Genomic DNA, 26227 nt, shown 5'->3' with positions numbered 1-26227 from the left:
CTGAGACAGTTCCACATGAAATATAAACAGTTATTAACTCCAACGATAATTCTTTATGGGAATGATGTACAAAGGTCTATTTGAAGTACCAAAAAGCCCTTTTCCCCCTGAATTTCACTAAACACTAGAGTTTAATTAGTAACACATTCTGTTATTAGTCAACGTTGTTAGGAAGCCACTCCATTTAGCACTTGATTTGAGATTTTAATAGCAGGTCTCCTGCAACACTTAAAGGGATTAATGATATTTTATCTCTGGCTTTCTGGTTTGTGGTAAACATGCTGTTGGTGTGCTCTGGGAGGAGTGCTTCTCCATTCTTTAGGGGCGATTTCCAGCTATTCAGCTGATACTTCTCTTTTGAGATCTGGTATATGCTCATCCCTCTACACCTCTAGGCACCAAGTTGTTGATTTTGCTGCCTTTGACAGATCTGGTTGGTGTCTTCCCCTCCCATTCTTGCAGCATGGAAGAGCACACATTGATTTTGTTGTTGGATGTGCTGAAGATCTGATCCCCTCTTCTGACAGATACCGTGCCCTCAAACCAGTTGTCACTCCAGCCTTCCCTTGATCTCCCTGACTCCTGCTTCTGTCTTCTTGGGGCTGTCATGTCTCTCATACGAGTGTTCTTGGTCTGTGTGCCAGCGGTAGGCATGCAGAGAGTGGACGCTGCTAATGGAGGGTGTGGAGGAGGGGATGAGCTTCCTCTTAAACTCAGCTCTCCTCAGATTTTTGTAACTGCAGATATAAATCAATACATTTTATATTTGTTTTCGACACAGACCAATTTCAACACAAACCAATTTCAGCATTCCTGCTTTCCTGCTTCTCTGCCTCTCCTGTATCAAATGTTTCCTTTATAGAAATGCATTTATTTTGGATGTATTAATTCTTCCAAGAGGACTAAAACCGTGGGGTTTATACCAAGCAATGTGTTCCTTCAAACTGCACTCTCTCCCATCTGCCCATGACTACACCTTGTTGGCGCACTCTGTCCTCCGCTCAGCCAGGCTCTGCCCTAGCTATGATGCTGTATTTTATTCCTGGGTTCTTGTTTATTTCTATTTTCTGGCTACCTGGCCAAGATGTATTTGCTAGCTAAGGCACTTCTGTGTTCCTCCTGCTCCCATTTGTCTTTTTTCTCCTAGACTGACTGTGCCCCGGTGCATTTGGTCGTTTGTTTTGTGTTTTTTTTTTTTTTGCAATGGATAATAATAGAAATAATGTATCATTTCCTGAAAAAGCTGAATCTTGCTCTCTTTGCAGGCTGTTCATCTGCTCCTGTCACAAGCTGCCTTTTTCTTGCCCTAATGATGTTGCTTCCCTGCCTTACTTTTTGAACCTTTTGAACTTCTTCTGGAACATAATTACCTAAACTATTTGATTAATTTTTCCACTGTAATAAATAGTCATTTGAGACAAAATGACTACTGTGGTCATAGGTTATTTCTATGCTCACCCTGAAGATCACCCCTAAGTTATTTTTGTCCTGCTAGCAATGATCAAACTTGATTTTTATGCTTATAATACAGCCCATAATAGTGAATTATATCATGGTTTTCATTAGTTTATGTATAGCTCTCTCATATAGCAAAGTATGTTGTACTAAAAAAAGCTTGTACGTCGCTGCAGTCTGTAAAATGGAGAATGGTGGTACTCGTGAAGTCGCCCTGCTCAGCGGTGGGTAGTACCATGGTTCAGTGGAGGGAGCATTCTGGATGGGGACTTAAGGCAGGAGACCTGGCGCATTTACTAATGTTGCTCCTGGTGACTCCCCTCAGGTCAGCTTTGTGTACAGCTGTTACAAATCCAACAGAAGTGACTTGCTTTCACCTGCTTCAGATGGCCTACCTGTAGAAGGCAGATTTCTAAAACAGTTCTAAATGCATTGTTTTCTAGAAATACATCTTTCTGCTTGCTGATAAAGGCTAGTTCCATTTTGGTTTTTTTTTCTAATTCATGGACCTATTTTTCAGACTGAAGGATGTGCAGGAATTTTTTAAATCTAATCATGTGGCGGTTATGTAGCACTTGTAAAAATGCTTTGAGATGATGTAACTCACCATACAGAAAATGGATTTTGAACCTGTATGGATAAACAGTATTGTGTCATTCACTTTAAAACACTGTTGAATAAATCTTTGCTTGCTGTCTTGTGAGTTTTTTTCATCCTCACAATCGATTGATGTAAAGGATGGACAGTTCAAGCAATTGTACCTAACGTTTAAAGTTTTTCAGTGAATTCCTTTTCTCTATGACAATGAAGACCATCTAAATGGCCTCTTCCCTATTGTGTAGCAATATCAATCATTAGGAGACAGACTCTCTGTGTTGAAGAAGAGTAGAAGATTCTAACATTGTGTGTCAATATGTTTTAGATTTTTATCACCATATGTATTCGTTAAACTGACAAAAAAAGGGTCTCATTGTGCAACGTTATTATACAGGAGGTGTAGATTTCTAGCTTTTTTTTTTAAACTAATGAAATTGTCTTGCATGTTAAAGGACAACTGAGTATGAAATCAATTTGAACATGCCTTTCAGTGTAGTATTTCTTAGTTCTGTGTTGATTAAATGGGAGCATTAATATGTTACAGATGGCAACTGTAGCAAAATACCAATTTGTTTTCTTCCTCAAGACCACGTATCTCATCATCTATGTATTGTCAATTTGCAAATTGCAGGCAAATGTAGAATTGGATTGCTCTATATGATCCTCTTATCATTAGGGCAGTACATGTTTTTTAAAAGTTGTTTATTGCCTAGCAGGATCAAAACTTTGCTGGGAGGACAAGATAGGGTGATTTTAGGTAGGTCATGTATGTGCACAAATTATGTGAATTACACACCATTTTTGTACTCCTGATGGTGATGACAAGCTCTTCCCCTTGAGCTTGTTATTTAACCAGTAACTTAAGATTTGGTTTTTAGTTACCTTGTTGGTGACTAAAATGAAGCATAATTTGAGTCATTAGCTTTATAAGTCTAGCAATGATAAACAGGTGGCCCTCCAGCCACTTGCACAGGACCCACAGCTATCATGAGCTAAGCAGAGTTGAGACAGTTCAATCCTTAATTGTTGGCTTCCTTGAAAAAGCTGCATACAATAGATCAGATTCTCTTCCAAATCTGAGTTGATGCTGTGTTCTGGAGGTCTAAGATCTTGTTTTATACTTGACATTGTATCAGAAAGCCTGTCTTTCAGGTGAGAGATAAAACTGTCATTTAGCTGATGACCTCTTGCCTCTTTGCCATCCTCCAGCACCCTCTTGTTTCAATCCTACTGCCTTTCTGTGGTTTTAATTAGCTTCCCAATTAACAGCAACTAGAATTTTGAGGACCTGACACATAGTAGGTGGTCCCAGCCAGTAAGAAAGACTTGCATTTCTGACAGCACAGAGACAGTTCAAGAAGAGCCTTTAGGGCCAGGAAAGGCAAATTCAGGGACTGCAACAGAGATGGTACATCTCGCGGATAGTATTGTTTTTCTAAAAGAGCGTTATTTGAGCTATTATAAGCCTACGCCCCTGTACAATATTTTCCCTCCCTTTTTTTTTTTAATGCTAAGATGAGAGACAATCCTGTCTTGTGAGGTTCATGTTTGGCTCATTTGATTTGCTTTTGGTTTCATCTGTTTATGCTTGTGGTTAAAGTGAGCTTGTCAGGTTCTTGAGAGGAGAGATGTGAATTTCCAGAGTCTTAAGTCGGCTGCCTTCTGTACCTGCCCTTCCCTGCCCTTTATTTTCTTTTGTTACTTCATAATAACCATAGTTTATACTTGTCTTATTAGCATAGAACTGGTGTTGGAGCTTTCTGCAGTGTCTGCTTACACTTGCCTTCATTGATCTGTTTTCTGTCTGACATACTGATGACGATTATTGAAAGTCCTTGTGTCTGTTGTTGCAGCTGCAGCTTAATTCTTCTGTGTCTTGGTTTTCTGTGGTGGTGTCAGTTGGTATGCTTTCCAGCCAAACAGGGAGCTCAGGCTTTTGGTTTTTCAGAATTTTTAGATTGATTCTGCTGTATCATTTGTATATTTCTGCATTGGTGTACATAGGTAATAGCTGTTGGGGTGGTAGTAATTAGATTGAGAAAGTGCCATTTTTCTCTGGTTTTACGAGACTTCCTTGTTTCCGAGTGACCAACTTTATTCTATAGTGATGCATTGTTCTATGACTTGTGGCTTTTTGTATTGTGTTGCTTTTCCAGTGGTTTCTAATTAATACCCATAATACTGAATACCATACAGCTTGTCCTTGTTCAATGTTGTGATAAGTTGTTTTCTATCTTGGAGTAGGAACACAAAGCTATTAACCTTCACCTTGTTAGGATTTTTTAAGCTTATGAGTATATGGTTTTGATAAAGAGAAACATAGGGTTTTTTTCTGCTATCTGAGGATGCAGGAAGACCCTGGTACAATTAGAAGTTACTTCTAAATAATTTTTTTAATTGGATTTGTGCTTTAGTTGGTCCCTTCTGAGGTATAAAGAATGGTTAATGACCTGGAATAGACTTAATATTTCCTCCAAAAATGTGGGAAAATGAATTGTTGCCTTATAACATCCTTCTGAAGATCTGTTGGGACCCTTGGAGCATTTTAATTCTCTTAAATGCCCTAACTGAAGAGCCAACAGTCCTGAGTCAGACAAAAATATCTTTGATGCAGAACACTCCTTAGGCATTGAAATTGTAAGCAAAAAACCCCTTGAACAATGCTTGAAAATCCATTTGTGTTCCACTTAGTTACTCAGCTTCTTACTCTATTGGTCACTGTAATGTTATTGTTTAGAGTTGTTGTTTAGAGAGCCCCAAAATAGTTCCAAGAATACATGAATTGCTAATGTAGAAAATAAACACAAAAATGGTTAAGTGTTTGAAGCCAAGGTGAGATGTAAGCTTTTGCTTTGCTTCTGTAGATCAGAAAAGACAAAGAGAGGTTGTTTTCCTTTTCAAAGTCCTCTAAGCAAGCTTGTTTATCACATGTCACATTCAGTGCACATAAAAATGGGAAGGCGTAAAGCAAAGGCTGAAATTAGCAATTCACTGTGTTTAATTTCATTGAAGGGTGTTTGAGGAGCAAAGTTAAAATCACAGAACAATTTGGAAGGGACCTCTGGAGGTCCATCTCCTGCAACCCACACTTGTAACAGTGAATTGATAACATTTTATCTTTGTCAAAAGAAGTTTAATAAACATGTCTTGAACATGCTGTTACTCTAGTTTCTCCACATTCTTAAAATTACGTATCTGGTTTAGTCGCATGTATTTCAAAATTAAATACTTTGCACGTTTAAGATGAGTGCATGCATTCTCCTCACTGGGATCTATACTGATGTATAGTGAAAGCAAATATTGTGTTGGAATTCAGAGGTTGTCACATCCTCAGAGAAGACACAGTTTGGGGAAAAAAAAAAGTAAATATGTAGTACCTGCTCTTGTGTGTCTGGCTGTTTTTTAATATTTGTATATTTTGATTTTTTTATAGATTTAATGTGAACAACAAAATCCTTCATCCTGAAATTGCAGAATGGTGAGTAGCATAAAATACTTCTCTTTGAGTACTGTTGAACGTGCTTGTGATCTGTACCGCTGCTTCAGAGAGATTCCCTCAGCAGAAGCCTCCTACTTCTCTATAGCAGTTCTAATTTTAAGCTGGTTTCACGTTACAGGGTGGAAATAATGTACAAAAGTAAAAACAGGGCTAGTTAACAGCATTGAAAAGCGAAGAATTTATGTAGCTTTTCTTAAGCATTGTGTCTGGATATACATTTTTATAAAATGTGTTAGGAGTTAAGTCACATTTGTGTAAATGTGAATTTGTATGGATAGGAAAAGAACTGAGGATAATTCATATTCTAGCAATGAAAATCAAAGGTAGATGAAAACTGTGTCTGAACAGGTGATATTTAATAAGGTGTTATTACTTCTCTAGGATTTATTTTAACAGCATTAATTTTGTTGAATTATTATTCATGTAACTATACTTTGTAATTCTAGGGGAATTCTGCTGTAGCCTATCTAGAATAGACAAAATTAGAGAGCGTGACTAAGTGCATTAGTAGCTTGCAAAGCTACTGCATTTTGCCAGTTTTCCTCTTCTGGTCAGCATTGCTGACTTTGTCCTCAGGATTGCTTCATAACTAGGGCTTTCTAGTTTTCCATTTAGGAAATTAACTGAAGAAACAATGTAGTGGATTTTTGTTCATGAATTATCTAAGCTTTTTCAGTGTATTAATCTAGAAATGAAGCAAATCCTTAGTTAAGACAGATAAGCTCAAAATCTTAAAATACAAAGAGAAAAGTGTACACTCTGACTACCACTGTTGTAGCTTATTGTATTATGTGCTACTGCATACTATTATTTTTAGTGTTTATTATTAGCACATATGCTGAGAACATTCTACTGTTTTCATCTACATCTAATTGCCAGCTTGAAAACTGTGGAGATGTTTTTTGAAGATCAATGTGATTTCAGCACGTGTAGAACTTTTAATGGGTCACGTTTCTGTTGTTACAGCCGTTTTCATTGCTTGGCATGACAAAAAGGTTGTAAAAGCAAAATGGGAAGAAGGGAAACTGCTTAGACATTGTTGCACCACTGAGTCATGGATGGACCTGGAGATTGCTTACAGAAATAATAGAAAAGTCAAGTTAGAAGTTCTTCATAAAGTCTTATTTTCCTGCAGAGGTGGCTGCTCCTGAGTTCTGGTTGGTTGGTTTGGTGTAGGGCATGGGGTTTTTCTGTTGTTTAAGACGTTGGGAACTTTCAGCTTCTGACACTTCATTATCATGTACCCAGTAGCCAGAGGAAGATTTTCCGAGTGACCTGACATGCTGTTTGAGGAGCAGAGGAAGAGAGCTACATCTTTAACATGACAGTGTCATTTTTGTACTCCTCTTGTTTGCCTGCCTTTTTGTACTCTTATTAGCAGAGAAAGACAAGGGGCAAGAAAAGGGACCTCAAGAGGGCCTGGTCTAACTTCCAAGGGTTGATCTGTAGATACAGCATGACAGTTTCAGCTGCAGAAGGCTTTGGATTAGGGCTACAAGCTTGTTCCCAAGTTAACTTCCATTCTGGTTCCATTCACCTTACCAAGGTGTCACCTGATAAGCTTTTCTCCTCTGTGGTTTGGGTTAATAGGCAGTTAAATCTTCTTTAGGAAGCTCAGGGATGGACAAACATGAGGTCTATGCCCTGAGGTTGTACTGAGATAGATGGAGCATTGAGGCAGTAGAAAGGCAGTGGTTGGAGCTGTTCATTTTGGTGTAGAGAGAATCTCTTCTGTGAATTGTGAGTGCCAGCCTGGAATTCTGATTTTGTCCTCCCTGCAATCTCACGGGCGAGAGATGCTTGGTATGCACCTTCCCTCCATCTGGCTTTCAAGGAAGGAGAATTCTAAGTGAAGCCAAAGTTCAGATTTGCATTCAAAAGTGTTTTAAAAGGTTTTATCGAGTTTGGTGGCTTTCATTTTAAGTCAGGAGTATGTTAAAGACCGTTGTTAGGATTGAAGTGTCTGGTGAAATCAATATGTGAATGACAGGCTATGTGTATTAAAACGTCCTAAAGTAGGAATTTCCTTGGAATGTCAAGTTATTGCCCAAGAAACATTCTTTATAAAGCAGTAATATTTTTAGAATTAAGAATATTTTTCTTCTAGGAAGATGAATTTTTTTTGTGTTATATTCTAGGATGGGAAATTGTTTCATTTGAATCGTATGCTTGCATGGATGCATATAATTTCAAATTCAGCAAGCTCTGAACTACTCTGTTTTACATACTTGTCAGAAAAACTCTAATCTATACCATACTGTCAAACCTGCCAGGAAGAGGTGAAATAGCTATGCTTTCTGAACCAGCTGAGGAGAACCACGAGCTACAAAAGGCAAATCTAGTATTGTACAGTCTTCTAATAAAATGCAGAGAAAATGGTTCAGTACAGGCAAAGGGTAAAAGTGTTTGTGATTACAGATCTGTTGCCTCCCTTACTTACTCATCCTTTTTCAAGATCCCAACATTTTCTTACCTGATGTGAAACTTAAGGATAAAATGTGAAAGAATTTGACCTTAGACTGGATTTCAGCAGTTTGCAAAAGTTGTTTTCACTTTTTTTTTTTAATTGAGTGAATGTGTTTCCAAACATATTTAAACACTTTCATTTTAAATTTTAGGGCTCCCATTTCAAATTTGATACTGAATGTATATGCTAAGTATTGATTTCACTGTTTTGAAAAGAATTTTTTCTATGCTAGCACTTAGCAAAATGGCCTTTTGTTACTTTACTATACCAGTGTTTGTCTACCATAATTGTGGTGGTGCTAGAAAATAAACATTTAGCAATGTACAGCTCATTTTGTGCCTGTATATACTGTGTTTTCCTCTAACCTCAATGAAAGTGGGATTTGATAGTTATGTGTGGAAGATTTCATATAGTCGGTATTTTGCATTACTTTGATGGAAAGCTATAATTGTTTCTTTGGGAAAGTGATCTGTATATTAATGTCTTAAAGCTGGGCATACGCTTTTTGTGTTTTCAGAGGGCTTTTTTATTTGTGCTGTAAATCTCTTAACATCTTTTTGAACCGTTTCAAGATGAACTCCTGTTCACGCAACTGTCTTTCAGAATTGAACTGTAATGCTTCTCCTTTGCATATGCGCATTACTATATTCACTCCTTTGATGCTAATTCAGTTAGCAAGTTTTTATGCAAAAGCTTGCAGAAGAGCATAAATATATCAACTATGGTAGAGAAATTGCTATAAATAAAATGTGGAAAGGTAACAGCAGAGTTGAAAAAGGGTGAAGACGAGGCAGGACTGAAGTCTGTCTGTGTGGGCAGCATCTGTACTTACTAGGTGGTCTGTAAATGTAGTGTTTCCAGAAGGATAAGGAGGAGTGGACATACTCAGACGTTTTCCGGGCATGTCACAGAAAGCAGCCATTAAGGTTGCACAAGTGCTGAAAACAACAAAACAAGAGAGTTAATAAACACTGAGCTGATAACTGGGAACAGATACTACTGGCGGTATGATCAGGAATGGTGAATGCACATAATGAAGCAAACATTTGTGTATCTTTGAGGAAAGCGCTGGTTTAGGAAAATTACGTAGCTGACTTATGCAAGTTTCAGCCTCAAATTCTGTATGGTCTTGACCACTTGATAATGGAAAGTAGGTTGTGCATGAAATTTGGTATCCAGCCACTTAAAATGCCCAGACTTAATTTCAGGACTGAAAAGATACTTGTTTGTATTAGAGCTTCTCTCTTCTGTTGGATGATTGACGTGCATGAAAAGACCACCTGCTTATGTGGCAAGTACAAATAAAAGCACACAATGTATGTAAAAGAGGAGAGTGAGGAAGAAGAAATGTTTTTACACAGGTAAAATGGAGAAAGAAAAAAAAAAAAAGGAGTTAAAAGTTATAGGTCAGTCCTGACAACAGGAGACTTGATTGCATTGAATGGCTCCCCTGTGAATCTGAGAACTGCATCACACGCTGAATCTGTACATTTTTGCAATTGCATTAGCTGAAGCTAATAATGGAAATTATTTATTCCCATTAAAATGTGAATGAATGTATGCAGAGTGTGTAACTGGTCCAAGAGCTGTTTTTAATAGAACGTTGAAGTTCACATTTGTGACCAAAGGTGGGACTTTCTTCCTAGCCTGTCTTGAAAATGGGGGGAAAACATGAGAACTGTGGACCACTCATCACCTGCCCAATTGCCCTACAGTGCTAACCACAGTGCTTGACTAGCAGCACTTTAAACCTGTCTCAGGAGAGTGTTGCTTTCTATGCCATCAAAACAGTGAGAAAGTGGTGAAATACATTCCCTTCTGCTACCCAGATATGCTTGTGGGAACTCCCAACAGTACCACTGCAGACAGCATAGGAGCCCAGTGACTTTTTCTTCTCAGTATCTAGTGAAGGGTGAAGTTGATTGTGTTGCCTGCACAATTGTACATACCCCCTCTCTTCCCTACTAATGGTTGGGTAGTGGGTTTTGTTGGTCTCAGAATGACTAAACATTTTCTGTAAAATGTTTCAGCTCTTAACCTTGTGTAAATGAAGGTGGTGCATTGCATAAAAAGTCTGTCTGAAACTGAGCATGAATTCATATATGCAAAAAGATACCTGAGAAGTTATGATCTAAAATAAATACCTTGACCCTGACACCTTATGACCTAGTCAAGTAAAATAGGTTCTAATACTGTTTGCGTTTGCCATTGAGCAGTTACTAACTTGTATTACTAGTAGATCCCTGTAAAGAGATTAGACAATTGAATTATGAAACAACCTATTTTTCAGGCACTTGCGGATCAGGGATATGTACTGTATATTGAAAATAATATAAAAGCACATCAAACAAGTATTAAATTATCCTTCTAGCACATGCTATCTGCCGGAGAACAGGATTTAAAAAAAAAAATAAATCTATAAGCCTTTGCCACCTCATTCTAACATGAATATGTTTGAGTTACTGTTCTTTATGTCTTGGCTGAAAGGCAGAAGCAGAAGTTTGTTTCCTCACCCATGGTGAGCAGATTATACCATCCCAGTGTAATTTTTTTCCCATCAGTGTGCATTTTAAAACCTCGTACTTCTCATTCTCAATGTGCATAATGATTATTTTGTGTCATATTCCAATTGACTAAGAATGTCAATCCATTCCCCTCTACTGTGTTTCTGTTTGTAAGAGCATTTTGATTGATAGCAGCATTTTTACAAAGGTCCCTTTACTCTTCCCAGAGAAGTTGTGTTTGAAGGGGAGTGGCTGTGCCGCATAGCAATGTGGGAAATGCTCTTATCACACATCAGAGGTGCTGATGGCTGAGAAACCTGTTTCTGGATTCACTAAAACAAACTACAGGAGCAGAAATACAGTAAATGGTTTCTACAGCAGTGTGAGTAAGAGCATGTTGTAATAAAAAAGGGGTGTCTTGGTGGCAGTTTCAAAATACAACAGTTACAGTACTTTGTAACTGCTGCAAGCTCTGGAATGGAGCTGGAAAATACAATTTAAATATTTTCATGCAATTCAATATATGTAGTTTTGTTCTTTGTAAACAGCAAGTATGTACTTCATGGCTGCCTTTGAGGTGGGCATGAGAAATAGTAGGAAATCAGTATATGTAGCAGCGGAAAAAGTAGATGATTTATAATAGAAGGTACGGAACTATCTCTGCTTCCCTGTTCATGTCACACTAAATAGCTGCTTTTATTTGAAATGCATGGTAGAAAGCAGTGTAAGTAGATAAGAGTTTAATGGTAAATTTTTGAGATGAGTTCAGAACAGAGTATCAAGGCTCATAAATAGACACACATTCAGTATCTCATAAGGCATGAAGAACAGAATGGGTTTTTTTGTGGGTTTGTTTGGTTTGCTTTTCTCCCTCCAGAAGCATGTGAAAGAGAACGGACATCATGGCTGTAATTACTGCTACTGTGATTTCTGAATTTCATGTTTGTTTGTTTTTTTTAATACCAAACAGAAATAGCATTTCTTCACACACCCCACCCCCACCTTTTGAGGTATTGCAAATAGGTGGGAGTTAGGACTGTGCTGAATAGAAATTCTGGAACTCTGGGAATTTCATTACGTAAACTAGTTTCAAATGTGTTTAAAAAGTAAATCAAGTATGCTTGTAGAAATGTTCCATTTGAAGTAGTGTTTGAGCCATGACAAATGCAGAAATACATTGCTTTTGTTCCTACTGTATTGTAGAATGAGTTGAAAAAAATGCTGGTTGGACCACTTGTTTATTAGTATGAAAATAATGCAGGCTGTTTGAAATGCTTGTGACTTCCCTTTGTAAGATTGTTTTGCTAATGGTGAATCAATGCCAACAAAACTTTGCTGTCATGAATACTGTAGTAGCTCCTCGCTCTTGAGGCGTACTTGATCAAATTTTACCAGGTGATGCATATTATTTTGAAGTTTTTTTATTTTGTATTCTTAAGCTGTGAAGTTGCAACCTAACCTGATATCTGTTCTACTTTTCTTTAAGTCGTGTGATTAAGACAGACATGGAGTTGGAAGTTCTGCGCTACACCAATAAAATCTCCAGTGAAGCTCATAAAGAGGTAATGGATCCTTTACTGTTAATAATTTTTGCTCTTAGTGTAGCAGTGGTACTCAGAAAATGTTCCCAGCAACCCTGAATTGCTTAGTAATAAAATAATGGAAAGGCTGGATAGAAATGAGAGGATAATATCCCTCTTATTACAGCCCAGTAATATACCTTGCATTGTCCTTGAACTCACTGGTGCATTTGTGATGTGTGAGAAATGAAGTGTGGTTTTGGATAAGAGCTGGAGCCTCAGCAGAAGGTGACCTGCTTGCAATCTATTTGTCCTGTGTGCTCAAGTACCTGTATAGTGATGGAGAAGGAAGGACCAAGAAGATTATTCTTCTGGCCCATGTCAGCATGTGCAGCTCTGAAGTTTAACTAGCAGGTTACTCTCTCCAGATCTTGACAGACTGAAGGAGTGTTTCCATGCACAGTGGAGGATAGTGCAAGGATTATTTATTTTGCTCCTCAGAGATGGGTGTGTCCCCAGTACACTGTTTCATGATACTATTCTGTTAACATAGCAGCATGGCAAAGACAAATCCAGGCTCTAAGCAGGGCTGCTCAGGTTGACCCTAGCACTGTACCTGTGAAATCATATTGTTCTACAGGTACTGATGACAAAATTAACTTGGGTGTCAATCCTGTACTCCATATAGTGATGCCAGGAGTTCTGAATGATGACCAGGGGGAGCTTAGGTAGAAGTAGCTGAGGTTACTGACTGTTGGTCTTTGCTCCTGTTCCTCAGATTTCTGAACTGTGAAGTGTAAAAATATTTTAAAGTGAATATTGTAAAGCTGCAAAGTCTAGGGATAGTCATTTGCATTCATTCTCCTTGGTCCTTCATCATCCTTGAATAATCTTAGCACATCTGAGAGAATTTGTTCTGTAGAGCAGCTGCCTAGAACTTTTATAATACAGAAACAGGCAAATGAATAAAACTGGTGTACATTCTCAGCAAATCTGAGAACAAAAATCAGAATTATGGGTTGTAAAGCAGTGTTAACTCTAGTAGTTTTCTGTTGATTCAGGTTGCAAAGTTTAAAAGAGTCTTCCATTGTAGTATATTCCAGTTCACGTGTTTTGCTAGAGTTTCATAAAAGTAAAACAAGAGGACTTGCTGCCAAGTTCACTAGAGCTTTCAGAATTAAGCATTGGTATTTTGATGAGCTGCACTTCATTAGGATATAGTAGTTTGGCAATTAAACTTACTTTATTGCTGGAGACTGCAGGCATTTATAAAGATTAAAATGAATTTGATTTCTAATGTAGTTTTAAAATGCATCTACTGATGTAAATTTAAATGAAGTACAGATGATATTTTTGTAATATAGGTTTCTTTGGAGATAGTCATAAATCATAAATTTATAAATATGAGATTCCCTCCTGCTATGAATGTCCCATGTTAATATGTATCTTACAGGTAATGAAGGCAGTAAAAGCTGGTATGAAAGAATACGAGATGGAGAGGTAAGAGTTCTTTCAATAATTGTAATAAAAAGGAGAAAGTCTCGCTGTAGTAGGGGTAGAAGCAATAGCTGAGGCAAAGCAGTAGCACTGATTCAGTTGAGACTGAGAGCTCATTGCTGTTGTAAGCATTTTGTTATTTTGAGGTGATACTTCATCAGTTTCAAACATGCATTTGATGATGGTTGATTTTATTCTGGTGATGGTTTAGTGTAGCATAATTCTCTTCCTGGAGTTTTAGTAATTTACAGAAACTTTATGAAATAGCTGTTATTATTCTTTGAAGCCATCCAATAAAATGGTGTTTATGGATAAACATGGCTCTTATGCTTGTTATGCTTAGAAGACTGCATGTATGAGTGTTTAAGAACCTTATAAAAGGCTGCGTTCAATTACATTTTGCCTGCAATTGCAAGTCGGCATTACCTGTACTTAGCCAGTACAAGGAGCTCATCTCACAAATGTAATGGATGTTACTACAGCTGTTAAGAAGTCGATAAGAATACAGCATATATCTCTTACGTTGAAGAAAACATGCTGTACAGGCATACATAGGAAGGATTGGCTGCTCCTAACTGATACAGTAGTGATGTGTCTAGATACAAGGAAAACATTGCTGCTTCTTTTAAATCAATATTTACATTAGATCATTAGCAGCCTATGTTATAAAGCATGATTTTGATCACCAAGACCATTTATTTTTAGCTCGCATACAGTATTTTCCATTTTCAAAGTATTTGCATAATGAAGAAGTAGAAAATAGCAGTCAGAAATTACTCAGTTACTGTTGTTTCTTGACAGCAATTTTTCAAACGTTAGTAAGCAGACTAATTTGGCACCCAGTGAGGGGAAAATATAAGTGACCTCAGTATTTGTCATCACGATTTCAAGGTAGCTCAAAAGACAAATAATGCCCTTAGAACATAAGCAATATGGAAAAACTAATGTTACATTTAAGCACTTTAAATTTCTACAGACTCTACTGGCTCATGCCTATAATTTGACTGTGCTTCAAATTGCAGTTACATATACCACCAGGTAACAGGGATGTGGTGTACGTTCCCCCGTTAACTTCATTAGTGAATCTTGTGTTTGCATTCATTTTACTCACTGCCCATGCTATACATGCTGATAGTGAAATTTTGGCTCTGGAAGTCAATAGTAATCAAAAATTTCCATAGAGCAGAGTTTGTTCTCAAGTGCTTTTAAATGTCATGATCCTGGCTGTTTGGTTTAAATGGCGTGCAACAAATACATATGTATGCATAGACTCTTCTGTAGTTTATGAGATACATTGCATTTTCACTCCAGGACTTTCATTCTTCTCTGGCTAGCTTCTTCCATACACAACAACCTTTTGAAAAGATTGTTTGTGTCCTTCAATTAAAAAAAATAAATAAATTAGGCAACTGTCTATTAAACCTATTTAAAATTGCCTTCTGTTCTTCCATATGTCTTGATAGATTACACATCTTGAAAGAGTTTGAGGTTATTTCACTAATGAAAGAGGTCTTGGCAGACTACCTCTGTAGCGTCTGCCTTGGAGACTATAATTAGAACTTTGGTTTCTGTTGCTGGTGGAATTCATCCCTGCTCCCGTTTCTGTTCCTTTACTGCTTAGGGGAAGAGGGTCCTGAAAATGTAAACCTGTCATTTACACACTTTTCTGGCAAGAAATGTGTAGTTGAAATGTTTATAAATTAAGTTAGAAAACAGTCTAGGAAATCTCTACTCTGTATGGAGATAAACCCCCATTAATGTAGTCTAAGAAAGGAACTTTCAAAGGCCTAAAAATAGGTAACATCCAAAAATAGACAATTTTTGTTGAAATAGTAGAGTGTGGGTGGGTTTTTTTTTTGTCAGCAGGCTAGATAGCTTGTGTTTGGCCACTTTGGTACACCTGAAATCTAAGGGTGCAGAGAACCAGAATTCATAGTCTCTATAGATTTATGAAAAGTATTCACACTTGTATTTAAGAGATCAATTAAAAGTTAATGAAATTTTTAATTTTCTGATGTTTCTAGGACTTCCACTCCCTTTGTGAAAGTTTTCTGAATTGCGTGGCCCTCTTCCACAGGTGCATTTGCAGTTCCCACTGATGGCTGTGAAATTGTGAATTTTTGAAATAAATATAGATACCTCTTGAAATGCGGCCAATAAACCCCTTTTCATATTGCTTTACTTCATTCTTTGACATTGTGGAATATAGCATGTGTGGTTTTGGGTACAAAGCTGATCTGACCCTGTCTGCTAGAAAGAATAGTGCCAGAGATCCCAAAAGCAATTAAAATTTTCCATTACTACGTGTGGGACCTAAGCGTTGCCTTTTCTTTGTTCATTTGGTTAAGCCGCCTTCCTACAAAAAATGAATCATTTTACTTCTACTGTATCGTACAGCAAGAACATGTTAAAACTCTAGGAAATGTACCTTAAGAGTCAACGACATATAAAGCTAGTTATATTTCTAGGATTGGGATTATTCTCTGAGAAGTAATTTGAAGGCAATTAAGTAAATTATGGAGAAATCTCTAGATAAGATAGTACCTTTTATTCTGAGAGTTGAAAGCTAGCTTCAGAAATATGCTGAAGTATTCTTTATGATTAAGGTCCAGTGGTAAATTATTTTGAACCAGTAATGCATTAATGCTGAGCTATAAAAAAAAAAATAACGCATTTAACTGCAAGTCCAATCAGCTCTGACTTATTTTTTTGGTTTGATGTTATTTAACTTTAATATGTGGTTGGTTGACTTTAAGGAGACAGCCAAAGCAATTATCCACAAACAGTAATTCACAGCATGTGTAATTGCATGTAAAGTCATTTCGGTAGGTCAGATTCTGGATTTTCTCTGAAGCAGTTTGTTTAGTATTTGTGCTTATCTCATGTTTAATTAATCTTCTTTAATTAAAGGCTTTTAATTAGGAAACTGCTCTGTAGTGAATATATTGTTAAAATACAGCAAAATGATAAAAGAAATCTCTTCCGCTTGATAAGTATGTGAAAAAAAATCTGAATTCAGCTAAGTTGTTTTAAGTGTATCTATATAAACAAAATATTTTGTGTATATATATATAAAAACATATACATACACACTGAAGGTACTAATTAGGACATACAATCATCTGTTTCAGGATACTCTAGAGCACTGGAGATACCTTCTCTAGATCAGTGATTATCAGTTTCTAGAGTGTTGCCTATTCATCTGCTTAGTATTTACCAGATAAAGTTTTGAATATTCTGTGCATTTTCTCATTTGTTCCTGTTTTTTATTGAAGAGAACAATTTTAAGATCAGGATGGCTATTTGGAATTGTTGATTTGATTGGGGAATGATGTGAAAGTGTATGCTGTAGCAACAGAATAGCAATTTCCTACCTGAAGAGTACTGGACACGTAGATATTGCATGCATTGCCATTTTTGTGGGTTTTTTATCCTGTTCTTAATAGCACTGAAGGCCCTGTGATAGGAGTGTGTGCACAGTCCTCAATGCTCATTCCCTTGTCCAAGATATCCCTAGATTATTTGACTATCTCTGAACCCTCTGCAACTGCTGCACACAGGAGCCACCTTAATGTTACCATGAAAATAACTGTGATTCCAGTACTTAGGATCCAAAAACATGGATCCTCATCCTGTGGAGTGGGCTCTTCTAAAACAAAGGAGCAATGAGCTAGTGTAAAGGGCAGGTAGGGTGATGTGCGATGCCAGGTGGGTAACAGTACTTGCGTGTTCTTTCCGTCAGTAAAAGCAGCAAAGTAAGAAGGCAGCACTGTTAGTTTTATTGTTGGCTTGCTGGGGAAGCCACTTCCTCTCTGCGTGTCTGCTTTCCTCTCTATAAGGTTTGCCTGCATTTCCTTCTTATGACTTTAAATACTTCAATGCTAAGGTTGTTACAACTGATAGAGGGCAATATATGTTCCATACGATCTCGCAGCAGCCAGTTACCACCAGTCAGCTGGAGAGGTTCCTGGGTGTGACACTGGTTCTCCAGATGCGGTTCTAGAGGGGGGGAGCTGGAGTTTATTCAGAGCATGTGCCAGTCAGGTCAAGAGCTGATAGCCCAACTGTATGGATGCCCCCTCTGTATATTGTGCAGTGGATCTTTTAGGTCTGTACAACCATGCATAATTGTGGGGATTTTGTAGTAGTTAATACTAAACTTACACTCCAGTCTGCTTAACAGCAACAGTTTAAAGAATAAAATGGCAAGAAGGCAGCTACAGAGGTTTTTCCTTGTTGGTTTACAATGCTTACAGACTATTTTTACACCTTGCTTCTCTCACCAGCTGAGGCTGATATGAGTTCTTTATCCCTATTCTTTTTAGTGCTGTCCCTGATTCCAAAGCAGAGTTTAGACTCTGAAATGAGTTGCTGTCATATCTGTCAATGTTAAATTTCACTATCTGTGGAAGTCTGAGAGTGCTCTCATGGATTATGGCTCTCATCTTTCGTTTATCTCTCTCTCCTCTGCTCCAGTGGAATAAACTGAAAATAAAACATACATGTTATTTCACTAGAAAAGAGAAAATAGGCAGAATAATTTTATTTTCCTTTGGGTATTTCCTTTTAGTGAAATGCTGATTATTTTATCTAATCAGGATTTGCCACTTACCATCTCCTGATAGATTTTGCTCTTTGAATGTACTTGAGAAAGTCACTGACTTTTGCAGCAAATAATCTTTAAAAATATTTCTAGTATTTTCATGATCCAGTTTTTGTATTTAGAATTTCAGCTCAAGCGTAGCCTTTGTAAGTCCTTTGCATAAGTGTGTATGGATAGTAAACAAGAATGCCCGTTGCAGCTGACAAAAATACACAGGTGAATTCTTCACAGTTGCTTTTTGGCATGGGAATGGTGTTGAATTATGCCATGACCCTCACTGGTATTTGTGTATAGGATTTATTTTTATTAAACAAGAGACCAGCACTCCATTAATCTCAAGCAGCATGTCAGTCTGCTCAGTTACTGAAATGTGATTTTCTTTAACTTTTTTTTTTTAAACAGTTGGTAGCGTGTAGCCTGAAAATGGCTTGACTGCCTTGTTTCCCAAAGCTGACTCACAATTAGAGGTGATGGATTTTTAAATGTAGGTTACTGCAATCAAAAGGCTGGGTTTAAAACTTTAAAATACATGAAAAACTTCTGAAAGAGGAGGTGGAAGGTGGCTTTTCCCCATGTTTTTTAAAAAAAATCCACTTGTTTTTCCTTTGTTTCTGCACGCCTGTGTGATAGGACTGGTGTATGTGTCTGCCTGCTGTCTGGGTGGCGTTTTGGTACTAAGACAATCCTGTACCCAATATTATTTATTTGCCTTTATATCTAGTTCTAATAGAAGGGTCGAAGGAAGAAATGGATCAGCAGCAACTTCTGGTTTTAGCAAAATGTCTGCACTGCACAGCAGCCCAACAGCTTCTGTTGAACAGGGATCGTACTGGGACTGGCAGGGGAGCAACTAGCTGAGCTGATGATTTCATACTCGTGCCAGGGGGAGCTCCTGGTGGGAGACAGCAGCTCAGGGTCACCCAGAACTTCCTAAAAACGGTGGTACAAAATGACCTACAGTGGTCCAGGGCCAGGTAGGCAGCTTAGCGCAGCTCTGACAGCGCATGTCGGGTAGCTGCTAATTGCTTAGGTTGAGCAAGCCACTGAATCTCAAGTGTCCAGTGCCCAGAGGGAAGTCAGATACCGTATCTTTGCTAAGAAGAACAACTGGATTCAGAGAGACACTTCTTGGAGCCTTGCCCTTCTGCCTACCTTCCCTCAGGTACCACTAGTCCTTCGATGTTTTGAATTAGGCTGTCTCCACTGATTTCCTAATGCAGCTGAGTTAAGGTTGTAAATAGTCTTAAAATAAATATGAATTTAAAATTGATTTAGAAAACCCCTGAGCATTGTTCCTCTTCTGTGACGCACAGTGGCATAAATGCATATGTACACGCACTCAACTCGGCAGAAATGGGGGTGAGGATTACCTCCTGAACATGGAGACCTCCTGTCTCATCACCTTGTCTACTTAAGGAGAAGTGCATCTCTGTGGTAAATCCACTTTGAGAGGTTCCAGCTGCCCCAGCCCTGGCAAACATGTATGCATTTCCAGTCACCCTGATCTCCCCCTCTCTCCAGCTGAGATGAGAAATGGGGGGGGAGGGGGGGGCAGGCAGAAATCTCCTGGGGAGGGGAGTGTGGGGCACTGGAACCTCTGAGACCTCATTTGCCTACACTGCTGGTCTGTGTAGTCATGGTTGGTGGTGGACTCCATTAACTGCTGGGAGGGAGCAGAGCAGTGCCAGTATATTCCCAGTAGCCTCTCAGCATTTTCCCTTTGCGGGAGGTCCTGTGGCAAGCTCATATGCTCTCACTTTCAGTAGAGGACAGCTTGGTTCACCTTCTGGATGTCACTTTAATTAGCTCTTTGTGTAGAAGAGTGCTGTTTAATTGCACAGGTCTCTTTTGTGACTTGTGATTGAAGTCCCACATAATTGGGTTTTATCTTCTACAAAAAATTGTGGAATCAGACTGTGTGAGAACTTTAAAATAAAACCCTCTATCAGCCCACAGATACCAAAGAACAATTACCATGCTGGCATTAGAAAATGGTTCCCTTCAGAAAGAGAGCTGTGAAAGGATGTACGCAACGTGCGGGTGTACAGAACTGGGCTTGCTGGCATAGCAAGATAGAACCCAACTTTAAATGCTGTGTCATTGTATGTCCTTACAGGGTTGTTAATCTAGTTAGTACTGTGATAATTCGTAATTACCCTTTTATTATCTTTTTGGAAATCAAAAGGTAGTCACAATTTTTATTTGAATTTTAGATCTGATTGAAAATTGCAAGCACTATTAATTTCTGTGGGTGTTTTGTAGAGTGACTATTACTATTATTTATTTTAAGGAAAGAACAAGGTTTCTTCTCAAATTAGCAGTGATCTCAGTTTTTACTGAATTTAGCGTGGCACTGAGATAGTGAACTAATTAGCATTACTAATGACAAGCTAAGATTAGAGGTATGTGAAATGGAACTCATTGTAAAAGACAGCAGGCTGAACTGATTACTATTTGCTGTGGATTTTGTTCATGCTTGTTCAGACAAGTCCAAAGTAAAGATTCTACCATATGTGAGGCTTTATCTGCATTGTGAGCTTTAGTTCAATAATTTTTGCTAATTACTGTTGAAGCAGAGATCAGAATTTTGTGTTTCTTGGCCCTCATCTTTTGATAACCAGAATTGCTACGTGATCGTGCTCAGAGACTAGGAGACCAACTTGAAGGAAATGGGTAGAATACCAAGACTGTCCATTAATAACATTATGTCACACACTGACCTTCTGAAAATCAAAACCATTTTACACAGATGAAAAGAAAATGAGCAGATTCTCTTCCTTGCTGCTGGCATGCCCCCTGCATAAATTCTTTTTCAAATTGGTTTTTAGAGCATCCTCATCACCGTAGTGTGCAAGTGCCGCCTTCCAGTTTATTAAGGAGCATTTCTAACACCTATCCTGATGGTTCTTCTTTTTTGTTTGTTTGATTTTTGTTTGGTTTTCTGTTATTGCATCATCTCTCTAGGGGAAGAATTGTGAAGAACTGTGTACTATTTTGGCAGGTGGTAGTTTTTTCAGTGTACCCATTATCAGCAGTATTGAAAAGCACAAGGTCAGGATTATAATTACAGGATGATATGCAATAGTCTTTTTCAGTTTGGTTCTCCATGCAGATGAGCTTGGTCTCATTTGCAGAATGTTGTGTTGCTCTCAAGTGTTGTAATTTTTTTGACCTAGGTCTTGGTCGTGGGATTTTAAGTGTTGGTCAGAGATGGTAGACTTAGGTCACTCAATGCTTGTTAAGGTCTGAGATTACAAACAATAATTGAAAAAAATATATGTATGGGAAATGAATGAAGGGAGCAAAGGACAAAGCTGAAGGTGATTGCCTGTAGTGAGAGATGCAAGAGTACTGGAGTTTGCTTAATGCTGAAGTCTTTATGCCTAACTATGCTGCATTTCTGCTGTCCAAGCAGCGCTGAAGACGGCGTGTGTAACTATGGCTGAGTTGTATAGCAGGGCAGAATAGAGTTGAATTGCCAGGCAAAAGTGATGGAAGATGAACTCTTAAGTGAAACTTAGGATTGGGGAGAAACCTGAATCATATTAGACAGTAGAGGTGATGTTTCTGCTAAAAGGAATTTGTCCCTGTTGAGAATTCCTCAAAACCCAACATTATTTCTGGGTTACTTGGATTTTGCTTTCAACAGATTTTCCTGAGTAGATCAAATTGAGCCTTGAGGCAGTCTTGGGAAGTAAGGGATATGAAGAGCTTTGCTGACAACTGACTCTCTGTCTTCTGATTCATCTACTGAAACCTTTATATTTAAAAGAACCAATGAGATATGTGATATTTGAAGGCTCCACAAGTTAATCTGTTGGTGTAAGGTACAGTTGCCATCACTTCTCACTTGGTACAATCCTGTTGTAAAATGCCATATCTTTCACGAGTATTGGACTGGATTTCTGCTCTTTCTTATTTCAAAATGAACCTGCTACATCCTCTTGGTCAGCACAGAATGGCAGAGGTGGACAGGCATTCTCAGTCTCTGGTTAGCAGATAATTTGTAAAAATTGTGTGAGGTGGTTTGGGTGCAAGGTGTTCCTATAAATCGCAAATGTTAGGATTGTGTGAAGTTTAGGATGTTATATGTGATTTATAAATAGCCTTTTGCCTGTCTACTCTCTACATTTGCTCTGTAATGGAACGTTTGACAGTGCGTGTAATACATTACAGTGGGTCAGCTCTCCAGGATCAATTTTTTTTTATTCATTGTATGTTTGAAGGAGGAGAAGATCATGTCTGTGACTAAGGCGGTGTTTGAGTTGGAAATGGCAACAGCATTCAGGAGTTGGCTTCCCAACCCTGCAAGATTTGGGGAGATTTCAGAGATGTTTGTGTTGAGGGAGGAGTCATGTCATCTTCATCAGAAATTCTGTCTTTGTGAGGAGGAAGTCGGTATCGTATGACAAGAAACCATTTAACTGAGGAAGGTCCTGGCCAATGCTGTTTCTGTGGCTGTTGCAGATCAAAGAGGTTTGTGTCTGTAAGACCTTCCTAGGGGTCTAGAATTTGTTTGGGTCAGGTGAGCTTGTTTGTTATTTGAGGCTGGTCGATCAAGGAGATCTCTGTTACTTGAAAGAGGTCCTGAATGGGTGTTGTTACTTTATGCTTCATTTTCATATTGGTTCTAGCACTTGGTATCAGCATAGTGATTTTACTACCTACAATAGGCCCTTGGAGCTAGATTTGGCATCTTTAGGAAGACTGCTAAACTGCTGCTCTTTGGGTCCCTACTAGTGCAGTTTAGAATAAGCATCAAAAATTAATCTGATCTTATATTTCAGCCCATCTGTCTGCATTAACCTCTGATTTCCACTGTTGGTGTTTGGTCTTTCTGCCCTTCTCTTCAGCCAGCTCAGGTGCTGGAAAACAGCCTGAGCTCCAGGAGAAAGGACCAGCACTTGCAGAGATGGTGTGTGGCTTGAGGCCAGTGAATGGATCAGTGGCACCACGTGAACAGGGTGTGGCTTGTTTGCAAATGAGCTTGGGTATGTGCAGATTTTGTGACCTGCCTACAGAGCACCTGTGTAGTAATTTGTTTGGCCCCTGCAGTAAGAAAGGAATGTGGAAGTGTTCCCAGGAATTGGAGAAGCTGTCATGGGTAGACTTAGTCGCAAAATGTGCCTGCATCTTCCTGAACCAGATGGAGTCCTGCTTCCTCAGCTTCCCTTCCCAGAAAAATTCTGACTTCTGTAGCTGACTAAATCTGGTTCAGACATTGTCTTCATAAATTGAGTGTTCTAATCTTTTATTATCCTTAAGGTAGTAGGTTATATATCCCATATGACAAATTACTGCATTATTCTCTAAGAATAGTTCAAGTATTCAAAAAAGTATTGAGGGCAAATTAAGCTCTATATTGGGACTCCAACCTCCTTCTAACTTAAGCCCTTACTGTGGTTCTGCTTACTCTGTGTTGTTGAACAGAAAGTTCAAACTTCAAATACTCAGTTTGAAACTGAAAGAAAGATTATGAAGCGTTGGTGATTATGTTGGCATTCTGTGTCACTGAACAGCACTTGTGTGTTATGTGCTATGTGGGTGGCTGTGTATTTGCTAAGATGCATAACTGAAGATGAAAGTTTAATTATTTCTTCAAGGCAAATCCTCTCTCCCATGGACTTAAACTTGCATAAGAAAAATGAAAATTCATAAGGAGTGTAAAAATTGGCTAAAATTAAAAACCATTTATTTTTACCCTATTTATTCTCCTGAATAATAAAATTTCCCCATGGGTTTTTGGAACATATGTGGAATAATTACACTGTAGAAGTGGTGCTTTAGTTCAGCTTCTAGAGCTAGGGCAAACGTTGTGATTATGCTGCAAGCTTAAGTCTAGGTTTTATAGAAAATCTCATTCAAGGCTCTGTTGCCGTCAAGTGCAAAAAACTGTGACCCATGGATTGGTCCCTGTGGGAGCAATTATTCTTTGCAGAGATTTTTTTCCAGCACTGAATATTATAAATGTCAGAAAAAAGTTTAACCCTCAGTGCCTCTAAAAGAATGTTTCCATACCTGCTGGCAAGAATATAAATTTTTAGCTTGTATTCGCAAGCATTTTATGTTTAAGCCAGGATTTTTTTTAAAACTTGTCTTTATAAACAACTCAAAGGTAACAATGCTGTCTTTTACTTATAGTGTGCATGCCTTGGTGAAGACAAAACAGGGACTGAAGCTGCCTGATACTGCTTAATGCGGTTCTGTGCCCAAGCCTCTCACGATGGGATTCTTGCACGTTGGGTGCAGTGTGAATTGATGATTAAAACCTCTTGTCTACTGGTGGCAGAGGGGAGGGAATGTGGAGTGAGTGTGGGGTTGCTTAGGAACATGGGTTAGCATCTGATATGCAGTATGCATGAGTGAAATGTTTTGGTGAACAAGAGCAATATGTTCATCTTCCAGCCATCAGTCTGTGGAAAGCAGTGGGTAGCAGGAGCTGATGCTTGCCTTCAGGGGAATCTGCCTCCTTTTGAAGAGGTTCAACGTGTGCATTTTCACTTCCTTAATTCTGGTGTTTGTTTGTTTAAGTCTTATCAGTCAAAGCATGTGCATTATTCCTAGCAGAAATTAAAACATATTTTTCTATTACTTAAAATAGCAGATCCAAGCCCAGCAGATTTCCTGACCGCATCCCTCTCGATTTTCTCATGTACTTTCTTCTGTGCTGAGTACACTTTGGTCATTAACAGTTATAAAACTGTGATGAAATGGATAGAACTTGCATCATGTGTTCAAAGGCTTACACAAAGTGAAAGTAGTTGTGAGATGCTAAGAGGGATGTTATGCTACCTGTCTCTGAAGTTAAAGTCTGAGATGGGCAGAACAGCTTTCACTCACCATAATACTGCAGTGAGGCATAAAGACAAATCAGTCCCAAATATACCAACCCTAGGACAGGAAGGGTCACCTTCATTTGTGCCTCTTTTTTTTCTCAATTAGTGATTTGTATTTATCACTTTATTTGGTACTTTTCTAAATTTGAAATACTGATGATACCCAAAATAGCCTCAGGCAACATTAACTGAAGAGCTTCTGGTTTTGAAGAGAGGACCTTGCAAGTAAAAACTGATAAGTTTTTCTTTTGGGCTCATGCTGCTAAAGGATGTAGATTCATTTGTGTGGGCAGACACAAGTGATATCTTTTAGCTAATGTGTAGAACTTCCAGTGAAATGTGACAATTTTTTTGAGGAAGGTTATGTTAGGTTTTGATTCAGTTATGCTTAGCATGCATAATTGTATGAAGAAATAATCTTAAAAGATTTTGTGAGGCCTTCAGCTGTTCAAAACTTTATTCCAAAATATTGTTACAAACGTCAGAAAGTTCTATTCCAAAATACTATGGGGAAATGCACTGCCCTGAGGTTATGTACCATGTTATGGAGGTGTGATGGCCACATCTACATGGAGCTCTGTAACCTCCTGCACATTGTTTTACTTGCTCTACACAAAATGTACTGCATCTCTGCAGGCACCCTGACTGTACTTACATCTGCAGGCATGATTCCTGTGTGTTATTTTTAGCTAAATTACTTTGCTGTTTGCCAGGTGTATTCATTCCTTCAAGGTTCAGTCTATACGTTTTATTTCGCTCCACTTTTCCCTCCTGTTTGGTGAGGTGATGCAGAGAGGAAGGGTAGGGCTATGCCCTTTGCCACTGCTTTGATTCTTTAAAGGCAGCTTGGAAAAATCAATGTGAATAAGCATGTGTAGGTAGACTCTGTTCAAGTATTGACTTCTGAATGTGTGAGACAAAGGTTGCGTATTACAGGTTTGTACTGTACCAGATTCCTTCACTGTGGTCGGTGGGACTGAGTGGGGAACACGTAGGGTGCTAGTGGAACCACTTCAAATATGGGATCCTGCTCCTCCATGCCAGCTAGCGCTCTGCACCAAGTTCATCTTGACAGTCTGCTGGTGGCCTCGCATTGATCCTCAACACCTGAACTGCTGTGGGGCTCCAGGCTTCCAACTTGGAGCTACAAATCATGGCAAGACACCAGTGTCACCATTGTCACTCCATATAAATGCCAGATCATTACCAGGTGCCTTTCATCTTCCTTCACTGCTTCCACACCTGCTAG

General features: G+C 38.5%; 1 protein-coding gene across 2 annotated transcripts in view; it reads left to right on the top strand.

The window, feature by feature from the left end:
• The window catches only part of PEPD (peptidase D), a 140156-nt gene that overhangs the window by 28043 nt on the left and 85886 nt on the right, over positions 1-26227 (top strand). For both annotated transcript variants that reach the window (XM_074881154.1, XM_074881153.1), the window contains 3 exons: positions 5486-5530; positions 12009-12084; positions 13496-13542. In XM_074881154.1, the coding sequence (XP_074737255.1) occupies positions 5486-5530; positions 12009-12084; positions 13496-13542 (168 nt within the window). The remainder of the gene's footprint in view (positions 1-5485; positions 5531-12008; positions 12085-13495; positions 13543-26227) is intronic.

This window comes from Strix uralensis, chromosome 12, assembly GCF_047716275.1.
Source record: "Strix uralensis isolate ZFMK-TIS-50842 chromosome 12, bStrUra1, whole genome shotgun sequence".
NCBI classification, from domain to species: Eukaryota; Metazoa; Chordata; class Aves; order Strigiformes; family Strigidae; genus Strix; species Strix uralensis.
The sequence above is the reverse complement of the archived record's forward strand: the minus strand, read 5'-3'. Positions and strand labels throughout refer to the sequence as shown.